The 21166-nt window shown below is 41.7% G+C and overlaps 1 protein-coding gene across 1 annotated transcript in view; it reads right to left on the reverse strand.

The window, feature by feature from the left end:
• Window positions 1-304: 304 nt before the first annotated feature.
• The window catches only part of KLHL6 (kelch like family member 6), a 45389-nt gene continuing 24527 nt past the window's right edge, over window positions 305-21166 (reverse strand). The window contains exons 3-7 of the mRNA XM_006925765.1: window positions 12909-13358; window positions 8460-8697; window positions 4039-4241; window positions 2310-2523; window positions 305-1054 (exon numbers count right to left, since the gene is read on the reverse strand). Of these exons, the coding sequence (XP_006925827.1) occupies window positions 753-1054; window positions 2310-2523; window positions 4039-4241; window positions 8460-8697; window positions 12909-13358 (1407 nt within the window). The 3' untranslated portion in view covers window positions 305-752. The remainder of the gene's footprint in view (window positions 1055-2309; window positions 2524-4038; window positions 4242-8459; window positions 8698-12908; window positions 13359-21166) is intronic.

A 21166-nucleotide genomic window follows, 5' to 3' on the forward strand; every position in this document is an offset into this window, starting at 1 on the left:
GCCTCCAGTGATCATAAAAAACAGGGGCTTTTGATGTGGAAGAATAGAACACAAGTCTTTTATCTCTTTCAAAGCAAACAGGCCTTCTCGGATCCATCTCCCCAGATCTTTCAGATGAAACAACCTGAGACACTCTTGACAAGGAGCCCAAGGCTCTAAGACCAAGGGTTCCGTATGGTTTAAATATAAGGGGGGGAAAAAATGAAAAAAGAAACCCCTTTACTTCCCTACCTAGCTGAGTGAATCCTTTAGCAAACTTTTCGGAACAACAACAACAACAGTTTTTTGGGTTGTCTTTGTTTTTGTCTCCTGCTCTGAGATAGACAGTATGGCAGAAAGGGCACAGCCTTTGAAATTAAAAGACCTGGGTTTAGACTCCTGGCTTTGCTAGTTGCAATCTGAGTGACCTGGGGCAAATCATTTACCCTCTCTGAAACTCACCTGTAAAACATGAAGTGATTATATCCAGTCACCAGGTCATTATGCTTAAATGTCTTGAGTATACAAAAGTGGCCGGCATAGAACCTGGCATGGGGTAAGTGTGTCCTGAATGTTTCATATTACTCTTCTTCTCTCCTGAGGTAGGTCATGCAAACATGCCTGGCTGCTCTCAAGTGTCCTAAAGCTCTGACTTCCGAGGGATTCCCTGATGTGTGGCCTAAAACCCAAGCCCAGCCTGCTGTCTGAAGTGGGAAGGACAGGATTGGTGAGGACGGTCTCCCAGCTCCCCGCGTGGCTCCGCCTTTCCGCAGTCAGACTGACACTGCTCCAGGCACGATCCTCCGGATGTGGGTGTACGACTTCCTGATGGTGACACTGCCGTGGTGCGACACCCCTCGGGGCAGGACGCACTCCTCCGTCAATTTCTGGGCCTCAGGGTCCCAGCACAGCACGGTGGCGATGACCTCGTTCTTCTCATCCCGCCCCCCAGTGATGTAGAGCCGGTTGTTGCAGGGCGCAATGCCGCAGCTGGCCCTCTCGTGGCTGAGCTGAGTCACCAGGCACCAGCTGTCCTCCAGAGGGCTGTAGGCGTACAGGGCTCTCATGGCCCCACCTGAAGGGGAAGAAAAACAGGGTGGGCATCTCACTATTTTTCTGGTTTTCTTCCCCTTTAACCACTAAAACCCTTCTTCTGGTTAGGTCAAGTTTACCATCTTGCCAAGAGAAAGTAGATTTATGGTTCTTCAGAAAGCCAGGGTGGCTCAGAGGAACAGGAAGTGCTGGAGACACTTCACAAGGCCCTTTAAATTCCACAGCCAGATGTTAATCAGGTTCCAAAGGACACCTGGCTGCGTCTGGCTGCTAAAATGCACCCTAAGGCTGCTCTCTGGGAAAAAATACCTGGTGCAGTCAGGTAGACTCAGCTCACAATCCCAGCTCTGCCACCTTTTGCTCTCTAATCACCAGCACATAGACCATGGGGTTATAAGACGTCAAAAGGACCAGGTGCATGAAGCAACTGGCAGAAGGCCTGGGACATAGAAGCCATCCAGTAACTAGAAGTGGTAGCCTCTCTGTAGATTGACTAGGACCTGGGACACCAGCCCAAGTCACTCATCTCAAGATTAGACCTTTAAGCAGAGTCATGAGCCTGACCATAAACACAAATGAAACCTGAAGCAAGGGAGAGAAGGGCTTTAAAAAAAAAAAAAAAAAAACCCGTTCTCATGTTTTACTTCTCTGATTAGCCTTTATTTGCTGAAGTTATTTATATTTGGAATCTCCTTAATCAGTAGTTCTCAGTCCTGGCTGCACAATAAAATCACCTGCACATTAAAAACATTTGCACTGTTGGTCAGCATCTTCTTTCTCATTCTGATTTCATTGGTCCGAAGCAAGGCCCAGCTACCCATATTTTTGTAAAAAGTTCCCAATGATTCTAATGAGTAGTCGGAATTGAGATCCATCAACCTTAACAATTACATGCTAACTGTGGTCTGGCTGGCCAGGCTTTCCTTCTGGCGAACTGCAAATTTTCAGAGCACCCCAAGCAATTAGGAAAAATAAAATTCCCATGAACACAAAATAAGAAATAATGATAACTATCATATGTTGGGCACTTATTGTACTGTGCAATTCCAATGTCTGTATTTTTCCTGCAGCGACTTCTAGCTCCTCCCCTTTGTATGTCTCCTAAATGTGGACTGTTTCTGCCTCCAGGACTGCAAGAGAAATCCTACCAAGGCCTAGACCAATCCCACCTTCTCTTTCAGGAAGTTGTGAGTTCCCAGGAAGGCCCTGTCTGATCTATCTGCATGGCTGTGTGAGTGAGGAACCTCCGATAAATAAGAAGCCATTTGCTCACTTACCGACGACATAGATGCGGTCCCGGAAACTCACTGCATTGATGCATTTAGCCTCCACTGGCATGGATGACTTTAAATTCCACTTATTGGTTGAAGGGTCATAACATTGAGTCTTGTCCGTGGCCAGTTTCCCATTGGGCCCTCCCCCAATCACAAAGAGCTTCTTCTTATGGCTGGTGGCTGCGAAGGAACTGACATGGACAAGGAGGGGTGCAGCCTGCAGAGGCAAAGGGCCCCCAAGAGAAGCGGTTAGTCATGCTGCCCAGATTGCCACAGTGGATCACAGGACGCAGGCCAGGAGCCAGGGGACACAAGCCTGGGCATCCTTTGCCTAAAGTCACAAGACCTGTAGCCTTGATCTCCCCTTGAGACACAAGAGAAGATCAAGGCACACATCTCTCACCCTCCTTCCGGTCTCTGAGCAGGCTAGAGCAGGCTGAGTGTTGGAGGTTTCCAGCCCGTTTCTCTCAAAATTCAGCTCTCAGATGAGGAGGGAATAAGTGTTTATACAGATGAAACCAGCCAGTGCTGGAGAAAAAGGCTTTCTCCAATGTGCATATTTATATCGTTCACTCAAATAGTATTTACTTAGTGCCTGTTATGTGCCAGGCATTGTCCTTGGTGCTTACACAGGGAAGAAAAGCTTGTATAAGGGTTTCGGATAGCCACAGGTAAGCAGACTCTCCCACTCTAGGGCTACATGCAGATATTGGGATTAAGCCAGACTTGTGCTTCCACCCTGTGAACCCCAGGGCTCTAAAGAAGACCTCCAAGAGCCTCTTGCCCATCGACATGATTCTCTTGGGTCACAGAGCAACTCTGTGATGGGATTTGTTGAATTAAGAAACACTTAGGCACACACCCCATAAATAGTAAGGGCTCCCTATATGGCAGTTTTAGGGTTGACAGGTCTTGGCTGGATGCCATGATGACCTGGCTACCTTTGCTTGTGCCTACACTGACTATGTTTTATACTCTCCAAAGCTAGAACATGCTCTGACACATGATCTGATAAGGAGAAAGAAAATTTAAAATTGGGAATAACCTGGAAATATAGAAAGTGAGATCACTTTACCTTTTTAAAAAATTATTGTGACAAGAACACTTAACATGAGGTCTGCCCTCTTAATAAAATTTTAAGTGTAAAATATAGTGTTTTTGTCTATAGGTACAGTGTAGTACAGATCTCCAGAGCTTATTCATCTTCCATAACTTTTGCCCATTAATTAGCAGTGCTTTACCTTTGCCTGAGTATGATATATACCTGAATTTGCATTGCGAAAGTCTTGCATGCATGCATGTAAATGGTTCATTAATAGGCGAATAAACGGGGGCTGACTGCTAAACACTACCAAATGACTCTGCATTCAACAAACAGTGTATTCAAGAAATCTCTGTGCATCCCTTGTGGAGAAGACAAGGGCAGATGGCGTCTGAGAAGCATAGACTCTGGGCCAAGACATGCACCAAAGTTAGGACCAAGCCTCTCCTCCACAATTGGGGTTCTGGCCAGGAAAGGATGGATGTCCATGGAGCTTCCCCACCCGGAAAGAATTTGTTTCTGTGACCTGATCAGCAATGGCTTCTATGAGGATGGAAGCTCAGAGCCCCCGACTACGTTCTCAGTGGGAGCAGAACGATCAGAAAGCCATATACCTATATTGGCATATACCTCTTTTTAAAGCTTTGAAGTAATAATACGAACAGAGCTACTTGTAGAAATAATCTATACCTCTGACCAGCAGTTGTGGAAGGGGTCGTAGGTCTCCACGTTGTTGATCCTCTGCAAGCCATCGAAACCTCCGATCACATAGACCTTGCCACCTAACACCACCATCTTATGCCTCCAGCGGCCTATGTTCAAATACTCAATTTGAATCCACTTGTTGATTGAAGAATTATATTTCCAAACATCATGCTGTGTTTCTTTGCCACCTATAAGAGATACACAGCATTTAAAAAACCTTGTGATATGACAGAAATACAGCTTCTCCCATAATTTCCCACAGGTTCAAAAGTGCTAAATCCCCATGCCAGCCCCTCTCTTAAGAGGAAAGAAATCCTGAAGATGTGTGCAGTCTAGATGGAGAGACAGAGCCAACACAGGGCAACATTAGGGACAGTGTAAGGCTGGGGTGAATCATGTTCTCGGCCATGTCATGTGCCACCTCTGTGCGTCAGAGTTCAGGGAACTCTGGGTGGGTGGGAGCCAGCAGGAGTCTGGACTCAGTGTTTATGCAGCTGAGAGGCAGGAAGTAAGGCAGGACGGGTAAGGTTGGACTGTTGCAGGAGGGAATTGTAGGGTCTTGACCATTAGGCAAATTAGAAAACAGCTTAAGTTCTATGTTTGCTTATTTATTTTTTTAAAAACTGCAAAGCCAGGAAATCTTACAAAATTCCTTTAGTTAATATCTCTGATCTATATAAAATTGTAAATGAGGTCTGTCCTAGTTTTAAACCATTTTTATTATAAAAGAATGAGATGCTCACAACAGATAATGTGAGAGTGAGCTGGTAAATTTATTTTTTCAAGACAACTGTTTTAATAAACAAAATACATAATCAGGAAGGGAGACCAAAACAAAAGAGAATTGACTTTTTTGGTGGCTGTAATCAAATATTTTAATGGCTTTGTGTTTCTATTTTTCCATCAGCACAGTGAACCACCAGCTACTCAAAGAAGAAGATGTACTTTTCAGACTTATGTCAATGGGCCCTAGTGCGGTAATGAACATCACTGACAATGTTCCATACATAGGTAAAGTGATTCTCTAGGATGGAGCCCAAAAGTGGGACTTCCAGTTAAAGGGTGTACATACCTTGAATTTTTATAGGTCCTGCCAAAGAGCCCTCTAAAGCTGTCCTGGTTGACCTTTCCCCTCCCCCCAGTGAATATGAGGAGGGTTTTGGGATTGTTTTGTTCTGTTTCATGTTATAGTCTGATGAAGAAAAATGATGTCACAGTTTGGTTTTCTCTGGCTGTTAGGGAGACTGAGCTTCCTCCTTTTCTATGAATTTTTTGTTCATATAGTTTAACCATTTGGGGGGTGTGTATCCTATAGAGGTCTCTCTCTTTATTTAAAACACCGTGATATTTGTCTCATTTAGGTAGTGTCAAAAATTATTAAATAAGCGTAAACTTTGAATAAATGTATACAAATTTTATCTTGTTAGAAAATAAAAACTCTATGAAGTTTTCTTCAGGACATAAAAGACCTGATTGACTAGGCAGGCATTTTGTGTGCATAGATGAGAAGACAAGTTATTGCAAAGATATCAACCTTCCCCAGATAAATCTATATATTCAGTGCCTTCAGGACTTTTCAGGGAACTTGAAAAGATCATTCTAAATTTCATTTTGAAGAGTAAATTTGGAAAAACTTGTAAGACATTTAGAAAAGAAGAAGGAAGATGGGGGTTTTCCTAGCAAATATCAAAATATATTGCAAATCTATAATAAAAACAATGGGGCACTAGCATCAGACTAGACAAACTGATGAATAAAAATTAAGAGTACAGAAACAGATTAAAAGATATAGAAATCATTAAATGGTATTAGAACAATTGGCTAGTTATTTAGAGAAAAATTAAGATAGATCCCTATTTCATATTGCCCTTAAAATGAAATTCAAATTGTAAATGCTATAAAAGTTACCAAGAAAATGTTGATGATCTTGGGGTGGGGAGGGACTTTCTAAGCAAGACTCGAAACCCAGAATCATATAGGAAAGTTACTATATAAAATAAAAATCAAAGTTAAAAGACAACCACAGTCTGAGAGAAAGTATTTGCAATACAAATAGCAAAGGATATATAATAAGAGCTCCAAAAACTTAATAAGGAAAAGACAAGCAGCCAATAGAAAAGCAAAGGACGTGGACAGATAATTTTTTAAAAAAATAAATACATTAAACTAATAAATATATGAAAATATGCTCAATATTGATTCAAGAGTATAAATGTAAACATTCTAGACTATTAAAAATGTAATTGAACTGTGTCGTACACCTGAAATTAATATAATATTGTATGTCAAGTATAAATGAAAAAATAAAAATATAAAAATTTCAGAAAATGTAATTGATAGCAAGGATGTAGGAAATGGCCACTGTTTTTCATCATTGGTTGAACTGTAAATTGATACAATCTTTCTGGAGGACAAATTAGCAATATCTACAAGAATTCTAAATTTACGCGTCTTTTGACCACTTCCAGGAATCTCTCCAAATAGCAGCACAAGTTCATCAACATATGTGCATAAGAATGCCTATTACAGTATTTCTTTTTTTTTCAGTAGGAAAATAAATGCTGAAAAATGTCATGGTTCATCCATTCAGTACACTGCCCTGCAGCTGGTAAAAAGAATAAGAATAATGACGATGACCCTAATGATGGCTAACGCTGTTGAACTCTCACTACGTGCTTGGGATTGTGCCGTGCTTTACATGTATTATATCACTTAATACATACGATAGATCCATCATATCAACATGTAATGATGTCTAAAATATATTGTGAATGAAAGCATAAGTTCTTGTTCATTTAATTGTGTATAACATGTATTGTTTATATCATCTTTAAAAAGGAAACAACAAATTTAAGAGAGGGGTAGGGTAACTTGTAGAATAACATGTGTAGTGGATGTGGCAAAGACCGACTATGGTTACCAACCCTGTCTTTTCCTCCTGAACTCACAGCTAAACTACATTTCCCAGCCCACCTGCATGGGGTGAGGTGCACAGGGAGGGCATGTGGCTAGTTCTCGCAAATAGAATGTCAGTAGAACTGATGCCTCGTGTCCAGGCTGAGGCTGTTGTGAGCAGGTGTGTCTTTTGAACTCATACAATTTCCCTCTCTTCTCAAAATGCATTGACCTTGAAGCCACGTGTGGAAAACAGAGAAGATGGAAGGAGCCTAGGCCACTGAATGACTGAATGGAGTAGATTCACTCCCCCTATTCCCAATACTATTGTGGTAATTCACCAAGATCTAGAGTTTGTTACAGCAGATGCCATTACTTACTCTAAGACAATATAAAACTATTTTGTAAAAATATCTAAACATACAGGATTGTAATGGCACAGATGAACTGCCATATTTTACTTTGTACTCTCTGTATTGTTTGAATGTTCTATGCCAATTAAAAATATTTCTACAAGATAAAAGAATGCTATAATCTAATCTATGGCATTAATATATTAATAAAAATGAACTGATTTGCCCTTGATTTTTGAGGAAGCCAGCTCTGGGAAGCAGCTTTTTGTCAAACAAGTGAAAATTAAAGGAAGCCTCCAAGAGAGGGTAAAGGACATTCATCTTCTCCCTTGGGGCCACCCCAAGAAGAGCGGGGTGGCTTTTGATGTGATGGAGAGAGGATGGGGCTCAAAGAACCTGGGATGAAATTCTGCTTGACATTTACCAGTATGTGACCTTAGGTGCATTCTATAACCTTTCTGAGTCTGCTTTCATCATTCATAGTCTAGAGATTAAAATCATTTACCTTATAGAGTTGGTGTGAGGAACAAATGATTAAATGCTACCAAAGTGTAAATTCTTTGACTATGCTGTCAAGATGGTAGAGAATGTGTCATTTAATAAATATTTATTGAACGTTTACTATGCGGCTAGGCACACATAATAAATGAAATGCTGGGAATATAGTGTTGACTCTCACAGAATTTAAGGACTAATGGGAGACAGGCATAAAGAAATTGTAAAAAAGACAACTACTTAGAAGCAAGACAGGAAAAAGCACTGGGTGCTGTTGGAGTGTCTAAAAGTTTGACCTAATAAATCTGAAGGGAGGAGTCAGGTTTGGGAGACGTTTTTATTCATTGCTGTATTCCTAGTTTAGTGTGCTGTGCCCATAACAGACACCAAATAAACTCTAGTATCACTTTTCTTCTTTTTCCATGAAGGACTGAACCTGTCTGCCTGCTCCCCTTGATTCTAGTACAATGCCGCTCACAGGTTAGTGTTCATTAAGTAATAATGTGCTCTCCAAGACTGCCTGATCTTGTGCCTATATTCGGACCCAGTCAGAGCTAGATCACTGCCACTCACGGTAGTTCTAGGATGGCTGCCTAGAACTCACCCAGGAAAATACAAAGTGCCACCGGAGGCTTGCTTTGGCATCACGTGGCTCCTGCTTACCTGAGATGTAGACCTCATTTTTTAATGTCACGCATGCAAATTCCACCCACTTCTTATTCTCACTCTCCAGCTCATGCTCTGTCATTGGAAGCTTGGCCACCTCCAGGCGGCTGCGCCTCAGGGGGTCCAGGCAGGTTACCTCCGCCACAAACCGTTCATCCTTCGTGCAGCCACCAATGATCATGAACACCTCAGACTGGAACTCGTGCATCCTGGGTTTGGTACGCTCTGAAATGATCTGGAAAATCAATGGGAGTACAGGAAGGCAGGATGACATAGCAGTTCAGAGCGCAGGCTATAGAGCCAGCAAAACAGGGCCCAATTCCCAACTCTGCCACTTTATGTCAGGGCGACTTCACCTCCTTGAGCCTCAGTTTCATCACCTGTATAACGGATATTTTAGTGGTAACTACTCCACAGGTTTGCTGTGAAGATTCAATGAGATTGTATGCATAGTGTGCCTGGCCCAGGGCCTGGTATATTGAGGTTATTGTAACCCCGACAAAGGTTACCTGTTGTTGCTTTTGCTGCCATTTTAACAAGTCCAGGTCTGTTTACCATCAAATGCACTTCTCATTTCTCCCTTCCCACCTGATCTAAAGCCTTGAATCCTGGAATTTCATTCCTGGCCACCTTCCACTCCCCGCTTATTTTAATTTCTTGATGGTAATCCAGACTGCTCACTATCAGACTTCTGAAAGAGAGGTCCTGACAGGTGGCACAATAGAGTATCCAGAGACTTAGGGGGAAAAAATAAAAAGGAGCAGGGTGTGGCCAGGGAGATCGGGGGACTGGATCCTAACATCAAGCATACGACCCTTCAGAGCCTCAAACAAGCAAAGAAAGCCACAGCTGAAAGAGCAGAGTTTTGGAGTCAAATACATCAGAGTTTGGTCCTAGTTCCACCACCTGTAGTCATGTGACCTTGGAGAAGTGACACAATCTCTGTAAATGCCTGTAATCACTTCTATGCCATCAGGTCTTTGGTATAGAACAAGGTGGTCCCTGGAAATTTCGGAGGCAATGAAATGAAGGGGCAACTTTCTCTGTCTCAAAAACCTCTCCCAATGAAAATACTAGCTTCCATTCCTAAATCAAATGTATATTGACATTTGCTTTTAGGGTTCTAAAATGCCCCACTGTCGCCACTTTCATGAGCTTAGAGGACAGACAAGGTTAAGAGGAAGTGGTAATGATAGGATAAAAAGGATTAAAGTTTGAGAAAGGAAAGTTAAGGGGAGAAGTGTGTTCAGAGAGTAGCCTCTAGGCGTACACTGCTGTCATTAGGAATAAATCCAAGATCATTCAAGTAATGAGCAAACAGAGAGTTTCAAGGAATCAATTGGCAGTGAGACCTCAATTCAGAGATCACAGGGGTTGGTTGGTTCAGTACCCAGACTGTGAAATAGGAATTAGTAAGTGCCTTGAACAAGATTTGGGGCAATAGGGCAGCGGAATCCTCGGACATGGTGAAAAGAGAGATTTTAGCCTCCATGAAAGAGAATGCTTGATTTTGGGAGACAGAACACCATAAAGGGCCTGAGCGAGAATAAGAACAGAGTTCATTTATGGAGCACTTACCATGTGCCAGGCCCTGTGCTGAGAATATGTCATTCATTATCTTATTTAATTCTCAAAACAATTCCAGCAATTGGTAGGTATTATTGTCCCCATGTTACAGATCAAGACTGAACTTTAAAGTAGCTAAGTAGCTTGGCCAAGGTCACCCTGGAGGTCAATTGTGCAGTCAAGATTAAAGCCAGATCTGCCTGATTGTAAGCCCAAATTCCTGCCACACATCAGAATTCTCTCTCCTCCCAAATCCAGAGAATATCATTCTACTCCCTACCCCAACCCATTGCAAATACAAAAAACAGAGCAGATATTTTATAGCAGCAATTTTGCAGAAGACTTAGTAGAGACATTTGATATCAGAAGAATGCCTTTATCATCTGCATTTCAGGGACTTAGGAAATGAGAAGCTGAAACAAAAATAGCCAGAATATTGAAAGTATAGTTGATTAAGACCCTGTATTTCAAACGCTGAACTGAGAGCAGGGACCGACACTCATCTTCAAGTGTGTGAGGGCTTTGATTCCCACTGCTGAGCCACCTGTCAGTAACCCACATACCAGCATGGGATAGGAGTAGACTGATGGAGAGAGTCCAGGAAGCTGCCTGGACTCTCTTCGTCAATCTACTCATAATCCTTCATTTGCTTAATGTCTTGTCTTCTCTGATGGACCATATGTTTAGTAAGGCAGAGAATGTTTTAAAGTGCCTGGTACCAAATCTGGCATATAGTTTGTGTTCAGGATTTATTTGGGAAAAAAAAAATGAATGCATAGCATATTAAAACATATGAGATGCTATTAAAGTAGTATTTAGAGGGAACTTTAAAACACTAATGACAGTATCAGGAGGAAAAATGGTTTCACATCAATTACCTTTTCTTCCACCTTAAGAAATCAGAAACGAGAAGAGAAAATTGAACCTAAAGTCAGCAGAAGAAAGGAAATAATCAAGATCAGAGTAGAAATAAAATAGAAATAAAATAGAATAAAAATAGAAATAAAATAGAATAGAAATAGAATAGAAATAAAATAGAAAACATAAAAACAACAGGGAAAATCAAATGAAACCAGAAACTGGTTCTTTGAGAAAATCAATAAAATTGATAAACCTCTAACCAGATCGATTAGGAAAGAAAAAGAGGAGACACAATTATGAAAATCTGGAATGAGAGATTTGACATCACTACAGATCCTGCGGATATTAAAAGAATAAAGGAATATTATATACCAATAAATTGGTATATAGCAACTATATACCAATAAATTTAATAACTTCTATGAAACGGAAAAATTCTTTGAAAGATACAAACTACCAAAGCTCAAACTAGAAGAACTGGATAACCTGAACAGCCCTTTATTTATTAAAGAAATGCAATCTGTCGTTGAAAACCTTCTCACAAAGAAAACTCCTGGTCCTGATAGCATCGCCAGTAACTTCTACCAAACATTTACGGATGCGTTTGCAGTGTCAACGAGTGACAACAGATCTGAGGACGACACATAACTAGAAAGGACACATAGAAAAAGGAGGAGGCTCCCAAGTGGCCTCAGACAATTCCTAAGCCACTTTTGGCTAAGATTTCTACCAATGGCCTAATAAAGGAGGCTTCTTGCCAATCCCAGAGCTACTGTATACCAGTATATATGTGTGAGTGTTCATACGTACAAACTTAAACTGCCCCTATATCATTACTACTTAATTGTTTTATTCCTCCCCACTAAGCTTATCCTTATCTTTATATAGTTCTGAATAAAACATTTCTTCAGGAATTGTTAAGGAGAACCAGGTAGATCCAAATCATATGTGTATTCACCATCTTGGTCCTCCTTTATTCATTCAACAAACATTTGCCTATCACTGACTATGTGCCAGGGACTCTCCTAAGGTTTGGAGATGAAAAGTTCAATAAGATGTATTTCCAACCAAAACAAGCTCCCAGTCTAGAGATATTTTCAAATGAGGAATTTAGTGGTTAACACGCAGCAGTTGGTGCTATGATAGAGCAATGCACCCGATTCTATGGGAATAAGAGAGGCCTCTGGAGAAGGTGATGCTTGACCTGATTTTTGAAGGAGGATCAAGAAGTTAATGAGATGAAGAAGTAGAAAAAGGCATCTGAACAACCCCTGTATTAGCCTGGAGGCTGAAAAAGCAAGTCCACTTTAGGAAATTACAAGCAGTGCATTAGGACTGTAGCAGAAGAGAGGCACTGGAGATGGTGCTAGATAAGCAGGCAGGATGTGAAGTATGTGAGGCTAGGCTCTGGGAGCTCAGTCAGGTAGGAAGTGTGCGCTTTATCCTGAAGGTGGTGGGGAGCCCGTGAAGAGGGTAGTCTCAAGAGAGAAATAATTAGGCTTGAGTTTTAGATCATTCATCTAGTGAATGAATTAGAAGGAGGCCACACTGGGAGCAGGAAGGTGAGTTTTGAGGAGTTTTCAGGGATAATGAGTCTGAACTAAAGTAACATCATAGGGAACCCAAGAGACTCAAGGTTCCCCAGAATGGGCAGACTAGGAAAGCAGCACCCTGTGGGATAGTGACTAGACAGGGTACGTTTTGTCCATGTGTTCATCACCCCCACCAACGTCCCACCCTTACACAACTGGGAAGAGGAAGGCTGTGCCAGGCACGGTGCTCGGTGATTTCTCCATCTTACCTACTCCTCTCAGTAGCTGTCTATGATGCAGTATCATCCCCATTTTACAGATAAGAAAACCAAGGCTTCTGGGACTGCCTGACTCAAACTGTAAACAGTGTAGCATCTTCTTCTTGATGCCCTAAGGATTTGCGAGCCAGCCTCCCCTATATCTCTGTGAGGTCCACTAACTCCCTTACTTCACTGGTTAACTACAGCACCTCTCATTGTCAGCTCACCTCATTGCCAGAAAGGTGATACATCCTGGCTTCCTGAAGCAGCGGGAAGACCTCTGGGCACTGCCTGATGAGAGGATCGGCTTCCACTGTCTCCACAAAGTACCATGGGTCCAGAAGGGGCAAGCGCACATTCTCCAGAACATAGGGGAGCAGGCAGAGTCGTTCCGACTGTTTGTGCCGGACCCAGCTCATCACAGTCTCAAACACTTGAGCCTCCTCAGTCACATAAAGGTCATCACTCTTCAAGATGTGATACAGAGTGTCCACAGGAAGTTCAAGGAACTCCTCAGCATTTAGAATCTGCACAAAGTTTTGGATGATGTAACTCTGAACCTGCTTCTTTAGACTGTCCAAGGAGTGCGTGTCTGCCAGCCTCAGTATTCCAACACAGTTTTCTGGGTTCAAGGCTTCTGTGAGGAAGCTGGCGCAGGCGTCCACCATCCGCAGGAACTAAGAGAACAGAAGAGCAGCAAATTAGGCCAGAAAATGACTAGTCCAGAGAGAGTTTTATCAGTGAGTTGTATGTAGTAGAAAAAATTAGAAACAACCTAACTGACTGACAATAAGGGATTAGTTAAATAAATAAAAATACATTTGTATTTTCGACAGTTCTCTAGTCATTAAGAAAACATGTTTAGAAGAATATTAAATGACATGTAAATTTTAATAATGCATCAAGTTTAAAAATCTGTTCACGAAATCTGATCAAGCTTCTAGCTTTAATCGGCAACTTACAGGAAATACAACTGATCCTTGAACAACATGGTGGTTGGGTGCTGACCTCCCACGCAGACAAAAATCCACATATAACTACATATAGTGGAAAAGAGGAACATGTCAAATGACACCATGGGAATATGATCAGCAAAATCCAGACTGTGGGAAACTCTACAGAACAACCAGTTCGGTTTCTCCATCAAATACATCACAAGGGGAGAGAGAAAGCGAGGGAGGAGGGAGAGCCTAAGGATGAAAAGAGATTTAAGAGATACGTCAGCCTTTTGCAAAGTCAGGGACCTTACTGGAATCCCTGATTTCAACAAAATAACATTAAAATTGTACAATTTAACATTGTACAATGACTAATATTTGGCGATACGAAACTTTAAGTGCAATGAAGGTATGGTTATGTTTAAGGAAGAATCTTATCTTTTAGAGACAGATAGGGAAATATTTGCAGATGACATGACAAAGTACTTCACAAAATCATGTGTACATTACAATCCAATTTTTATAAGGAAAAGATATATAGAAGATAGGCAGAGATAAAAGGCTGAAGGATATACACTAAAATATTAACGGTTGTCATCTCTCTGCATATTAGCTATCTTAGAACTAATTATACTGCAGTAATAACCCCCAAATGTCAGGTGCTTACAACAATAAATGTTATTTCTCACTCACATTCCATGTCCTTCACAGGGCTCTTCATTCCCTCACCCAGGATGATAGAAAAGCCCTTAACTTAGATACGCCAGTCTTGTGACAAATGGAGAAAAAGATGCCAGAACCACACAAAGGCTCTTAAAACTTTCGCTCAGAGGTGGCACATGCCATTCCCACCAATACTTAACTGACCAGAGTAAATCTTGCAGCAAAACTTGTTGTTAAGGGAACAGCAATCTTCCCACAGAAACAGGCCCCAGCAATGGACAGGAAATATACTGTATAAATAATACAAGGGACCACACTCTCTAATAAGACTGTGAGAATTTTTTCTTATTCTATTTATATATTTTTTAAATCTTCTAACATAAGTAATACTTGGGTAAACAAAAAATTAATTTTTAAAATTGATTGGCTTTCATGTCTTATTTTTAAATTATCATCATCCTCATAATCATATGAGCCCCTTAGGTATATACAGCACTTTACAGTTTACAAAACACTGTCATGTCCATTACATTATTTAATACTCATTTTACAGATGAAGTGTCTCAAATATATCAGTTCATTTCTTATTCGTTGTTCTCTGAAGCTTAGCTTTAAATGAGTCCAACTTCCTGTCTCCCCTCCTGGCCCTCCTGTCTCCCCCTTAATAGGGTCAAGTTCTCAATGTTCTTGGGTTGATCAGTTAGTAGAAGAATGGGGGAAAAAAAAAAGCTGAGTAGGCAGGGCCTGGCAGAGAGGACCGGTTTGAGGACAGGGCCTGCAGCGGAGTGTGGGGCGGAGGAGGGGAGGGGATATGGTCTGCACAGAAGCTCTAGTAACAGGAACTGGGGGTAGCAGAGTTGTGGGGCCTGAAGGGTAGAGGGCAGGACTGGTCTTAGAGTGGAATATATTTTCTTAGGCTTTGTTCTTTACTCCAAAGCATTCTAGGGGGCACATATCCCTGATTTTTTTAAAACAATCCCAATTGCAAAATATTATCTTTCAGTGTCAGACCACATTTTCCAACTGTCAGTTTAGAAACACATTGACTGAGGGTCAATGCAGTGTTGGAGTAAGCCAGAATTCTGCCTCAGACCATCCCGTCTGCTGGCCCCCAACCGCCTGCAGATCTGCTCCTCGCATGAGCAACTGTGGAAACGGTTGAGACTGAGAATTCTAACACCTGTTTAGTTGTCTGCAGATTTTCAGTTCAAAGAGTAAAAATATACAACCGAGACCAAGCCTCGCTGAGCCCTCAGAACCTGTAACCAGAGCTCTATGTGGCCCTGCCTGCAAAGGCATCTTTCAGGGCTGAAAAGGAACTCACTTACATGGTAGCCTCCGAGCGAAACAGCAGGTACACCACACCAGTGTTTGCGTGAGAGGAAGATAATATGAAAACCAAATCAATTTTCTAAATATGTAGGCTGTCTCTGAGAGGCCACCTAAGAATCTGGTAACGGTGATTGCCTCTGGGGAAGGGACCTAGTGACTGGTGTCAGAGTAGAGAGGAAGAATTACTTTACTCTGTTTACCTTTTTGTAATCCTTCAAATTGTGTGCCATATGGAGGAATTATCTATTTAAAATAAAGTTTTTCGTGAGTAGAGAAAACACTAGAAGGGAACACACTAAAATGCTAACAGTGGTTATCTCTATGTAGTTTTATAAAGTTATTAATTTGTTTCTTAGACTTTACTGTATAGATGTATAGACCAAGTTTTCTATGCTGAGCATGAAGTTGCTTTTAAAATCAGAAATAAAAGAAATAAACACTTTCTTCAACTGTCAATTACACAGTGAGAAAAAAGAAATGTAAAAAATAAAATAAAGAGCACCTGCTATGCACTGGCTCTTTTATATTAACCAGTTCATTTAATCCTCAAGACACTCTGCAGTAAATAATTATTATTATTCCTGTTTTATAAATGAGGAAAACAAATTCAGAGAAGTGAAGTAGTTTCCTTAGAGATTTATAACTAATAAGAAGTAGAGCTAAAATTTGAAACAGTCTTACTGATTCCAAAAATGCATGTTTTTTTCATTATTTCAAACTGCCTCCAATCAAATAGCGTTTGCACAGGACAGAGGCTTGGCAGATGCCAAACATGATTTGCACACTTCACCAGAGAGCTCAGCTGATCTGATCTGCCCAGATGTGGAAAGGCCTGGCCAACAAGATGCCAATTCCCTGCTCGATGACTGCTGATGAACGAAGAAGGAAACCATGAAAGAGAATCAAATCAAGTGTGTGCTGAAGCTCACATTTGTTAGAAACATTGATCCAAACGTGTGTCTCCCCACTCAGAATCGTGCATTCATCCACCATTCATTTCCCAAATGTGTACTGACCATCCATTATGTTCTAGGCCCTCAGTTAGTACTGGGGGTACAGAGGTGCGCAGAAGGAGACACAGTGCCTATGCTCTTTGGAGCTGACGGAGCAGTGCCTATGCTCTTTGGAGCTGGGGGAGGCAGGCAGTAATCAAATAATCATAGATATAAAATTACAACTGTAAAAATGCTATATAACAAAGTTTAGTGATTCCACTGCCTGAAACTGAAGATGGGGGAGGCAGGCGGTAATCAAATAATCATAGAAGTATAAAATTACAACTGTAAAAATGCTATGTAACAAAGTTTAGTGATTCCACTGCCTGAAACTGAAGAAAATCCAACTTCTACACCTCCAGCCATGTACAACCTGGCTCTCAGTTGTCACCAAGACCTCCCTGCTGGAACCCCTCCACAGTCAGGCCAGTCTACTCACCATCTCCAAACATCCCTAAGCTTGCCTGTCCCACTGCCTTTCTATGCTCATGCCATTCCCTCGGCCTGGACCAGCTTCTCCCTTATCACTAGTTGCTAAAATCCTGTTCTCCTCATCCAGACAAGTTTGATTCCAGAGCCCCACAAAAAGAAAGGACTCAGGATAGCTACCCCCAGTTTCAACTGAGAAGTCTCCTTTTATATTTACCTAAAGAAGGAGGAAGAAAGGAGTAACATGGCTATTTTCTTCATTCAGAGTTGTTAAGTTTAAGACCAATAGATGGGCTCCAGAAAGTCTGTGAACCCCTACGACTGTATGCAAACATTTGTTTGCACATGTGTCATTTTTCTGGGAACTGAGTTTGCAAGAGACACTGTGAGTTCCTCTCTAGTATCCATACACCTGAGGACAAAGCCAGCACAAGAGGAAGAGCCAGGCTGAGAGGACCAGAGAGCCTTAATTAGACTGGGCTTTGAGCCTTCCCCGGACATTTTTAATTCCGGGTCAATACTTGTTTAAGAAGGAAGGAAGAGAATAGGAAAAAAGACAATGGAAAAGAAGTGGAGAAATCTTACCTATTCATGAAGCTTCTTCTCAAAAGCCACTCTCCCTTCATCATTTCTCCAATTACCCAACATGGAATCAATTCCTTCCTCCTTGTGCTCCACCGGGCAACTCACTTACCCTTCTGTGGAGCACCAACCACATTTCTGCCTGTACTATGGTCAAACATCTCAAGGGCAGGTTCTATCTCATATTTGTGTTTTTACTTCCAGCAGCACCTAGCACAAACTCTGGCGAAGAAGGGAAAAGAGGGAAGGAGAGAGAAAGAAAGAAAATATTTTTTCAGATACCTAGTACATACCAAGATATGTACAAGAGACTTTCCCATCGTTATTTTATTTAATGAATAGATTTATTTTTTAATGAATATATTTTTTTTAACAAGTAATAATAAGATAGGTACTAGTATCTGAATTTGTACAGAGACAGAAATAGAGAATTCAAAGAGTTAGTATTTTGCCCAAGGTCATACAGCTAGTAGATGGTACTTGAAATCATGGCCAGATAACTCTTCTCACTGAGCATTACACTCCATTGGGACTGCTGCATTGTTGAATTAACACAAATCCAAATCAGTCTGAAGAGATCTTTTGAGGTCAAGAGTAGGTGGGGATCTCCAGGTTGCCTATATTCCCCTCAGTAAACACTTTTGAGTATGAGAGGTGTCAGGCAGCATTGTGTAATCGCAACCAATGGCTGGGAAACTGCTGATATACAGGGCAGTCAGAGGGACAAGAAATTGGTTTAAGAAGAAATTATATATATTTTTTTCATATTCAAGAATATTTAAGACTTTAGGGTAAATTTTCTGTCTAAGCTTGTCCCAATGGCACATGAACTTGTTTATTAAAGCCGAGCAATGACAGATAATGGCAACAGAAAAACAACTTCCTGCCTGGGGGACATGTGAACAAAATGTTACAGCCAGACACCTGACTCTCAAACAGGGAGACTAAAAATACAATCAAAGAAAACCACTTGAGACATGGCTGCAGTTCCCATGAGAAGTGTCTACCTCAAAGAGAATGAACCCTTGGCTCTCTCTCTCCACCACCCCTCCTCTGCTTCCCTTCATGCTCTCCAGAACTGGGGGCCCTAAGGGACTTCCCCAATGTAATTCCACATCTCCCTAGAGGTTCCTTCAAATCCACTCCATGATAACTGAGGTCTAAGTTTAGTCCAAAAGGTTTATAAAGACATTGGTATTCTTACTCTTAAGCCCCAATAAATCAGTGACTAGGAAGAGTAAGCTGACGGGTGTGTAAGTTGAATTTTAATAAAATACAAATTTTCTAAAAGTGTTTCTGAATTCGTTGTAAATTTTTTTTTGTACCATTTTTCTTTCTAGACAATAGATACTAAAAGTAAAACTGTTCTGTGAGTTCTATATTGGTGTAAAAGAGGAGTCTTTACACTTAAAAATGATGAATTGCCACCTATTCTATCCTTGCCTCTCCCATTCTCTCAGGCAATACACCGACCTCAGACTCTCTGGGAATATGCTCTCCCACCCCAAGATGTCCTCTGCTCCCTCAAGACTTTCAGTCCTTGCTCTACACTTGGCTGAGAGGTCGGCTGGTCCCGGGAAGCTATATGGGATGGGCAGGAAAAGAAGAAGCTAAGACCTGCAAAAGGCTCACACACTAAGGTGGGGCATCTGCGTGGGGACTGAGGCAACTATGGAGGTGGAGTGACCTAAGAAGTGGAACCAGAGGGTAAGGAAAGGGGCAGTGCCCGAGGTTGTGGCAAGTTTAGTCAAGTCGGGCAAGAGACAGGACAGCCCTTGAGTGTCCAGAGGACAAGTGGGGGTTGGGGGGACAACAGGCCAGTGGAGCACAATAGAGGATACATGTAGGTCACACTAAGATTCAAGGAAAAAGTGGCACAGCTGAGGCTTAGTGACTCAGCCCAGGGACACTAAGGTGAAGGCCAGGGAGGGGTACCACTCACAGAAATATCGTCAATTAAATGGAATGGTTGTATCTGGGACGTGGCTGATGCTCAAGATGTGGAGTGGTGTGTGTGTGTGTGTGTGTGTGTGTGTGTGTGTGTGTGTGGTGCGTGTATGTGGGTGTGTAGAACACAGAGGCAGGTATGTGAGCAGAAATCAGGTCCTAGTAAGCAGGTCCATAAATGCAGACAGCTGTAACAGGTGGGATAGCAGGTAGAGAAGGCAGGAACCTTAATCTTCGCTTACAAGTTCACTCTGCTGTAATACTTTTCTCCCGTCCCAACTGCTACTTGTTGAAATCCTCCCATTCTATGAAGTCCTGTTCAATATCACCACCTTCGGTGCCATGACTTTTCTCAACTCCTACATACTGCCCTGGGATCTACTTACCTTCTGGGTTGGAAGCTCATTGGGAATCCTTGTTTTTGAAGTTTTGGGGGTAGTGGATGGAGGCAAGTAAATGGAGTCAGAAGTTCTGGATTTAGGCCTCAGATCACAGCTCAACCGCTTGATGAGCTGAATTCTCTCTGAGCCAGTTTCCTCATCTGGAACTTGCTAAGAATAATAAAGCCTACCTTGCAAGCTCATTGTGAGGGTATTACCTGGCCTGTCCACTCACAGAAATATTATCAATATCAGACGGGATCACATAAGGGAAAGAATACAACAAATTGCTAATAAATGCAATCTACATTTACAATTTTTTATCTTTATTCTCCCCTGATACCTTCTTACAAAATACCTTGCACGTAGTAGATGCTTAATAATTCGTGGTAGTTACGTAGCAGTAAAAGTCAAAATCTGGTAGCAACATGGATTTTCATTACAACTAAGAAACCCCATCCCACTTCCTGTATTCCACAACCTATAGGCATCGACCAGGGCATCCCAGGCTTACCTACCAGAGAAGAAAATAAGGTGGACAACAGAAGACAACTTTAGTTTTGGGTTTCTAAATACACTTTCAGAACTTATATAATTTTGAAACACCAATTACTGTAATAACTGGACCTTTGGAGCTTCAAAAGCCAGAATCTTAAGGAGTCTAAGCATACAGTTTATGCCAAAATAGTAGAAGAATGGATGATAATGTAAGAGTCAGCTTTTCCTACATGGGAGGAGAGAACATCTAGGCCTGGAAGAGAGAAGAGAAAGAGTCCAGTAACAGAGCGAGAAACAATTGAGCATCCCTGGGATGATGCCCTGCCTCCCAACTCAGGCCAAACTCCAGAGTATAGAGATGTTGAAAGCCCCTTAAAGATTATGGATCGGAGGACAAAACAATGTGTGCCTTGCCTGCTGAGATAAAATCAGAAATGCAGTAGTTCAGTATAGCAGCAGCAGAAGAGAAACTGCAGTGTGCTATTTCCAGACAAAGGGGACCTATGGCAGTTGCTCTGAGTTCCCTGTAGTTCCGGATTGGCGCAGGAGAGCAAATGGAGGTTTCTTGTGCATCCGTGAGAGCGGCTCAGAAGTATCCGAGAGGAGTAGCAAACCTGAAGAAGCCTTGAAAACAGGACACAGAGAATGCAAGATGACCCATGAGGATGAGTAGACAGAACCAAGTGGGATGGGAGACTTTCAGTCGATGCCCGTGGGGAAA

This window comes from Pteropus alecto, unplaced genomic scaffold (genome assembly GCF_000325575.1).
Source record: "Pteropus alecto unplaced genomic scaffold, ASM32557v1 scaffold88, whole genome shotgun sequence".
In the NCBI taxonomy this organism is placed as follows: Eukaryota; Metazoa; Chordata; class Mammalia; order Chiroptera; family Pteropodidae; genus Pteropus; species Pteropus alecto.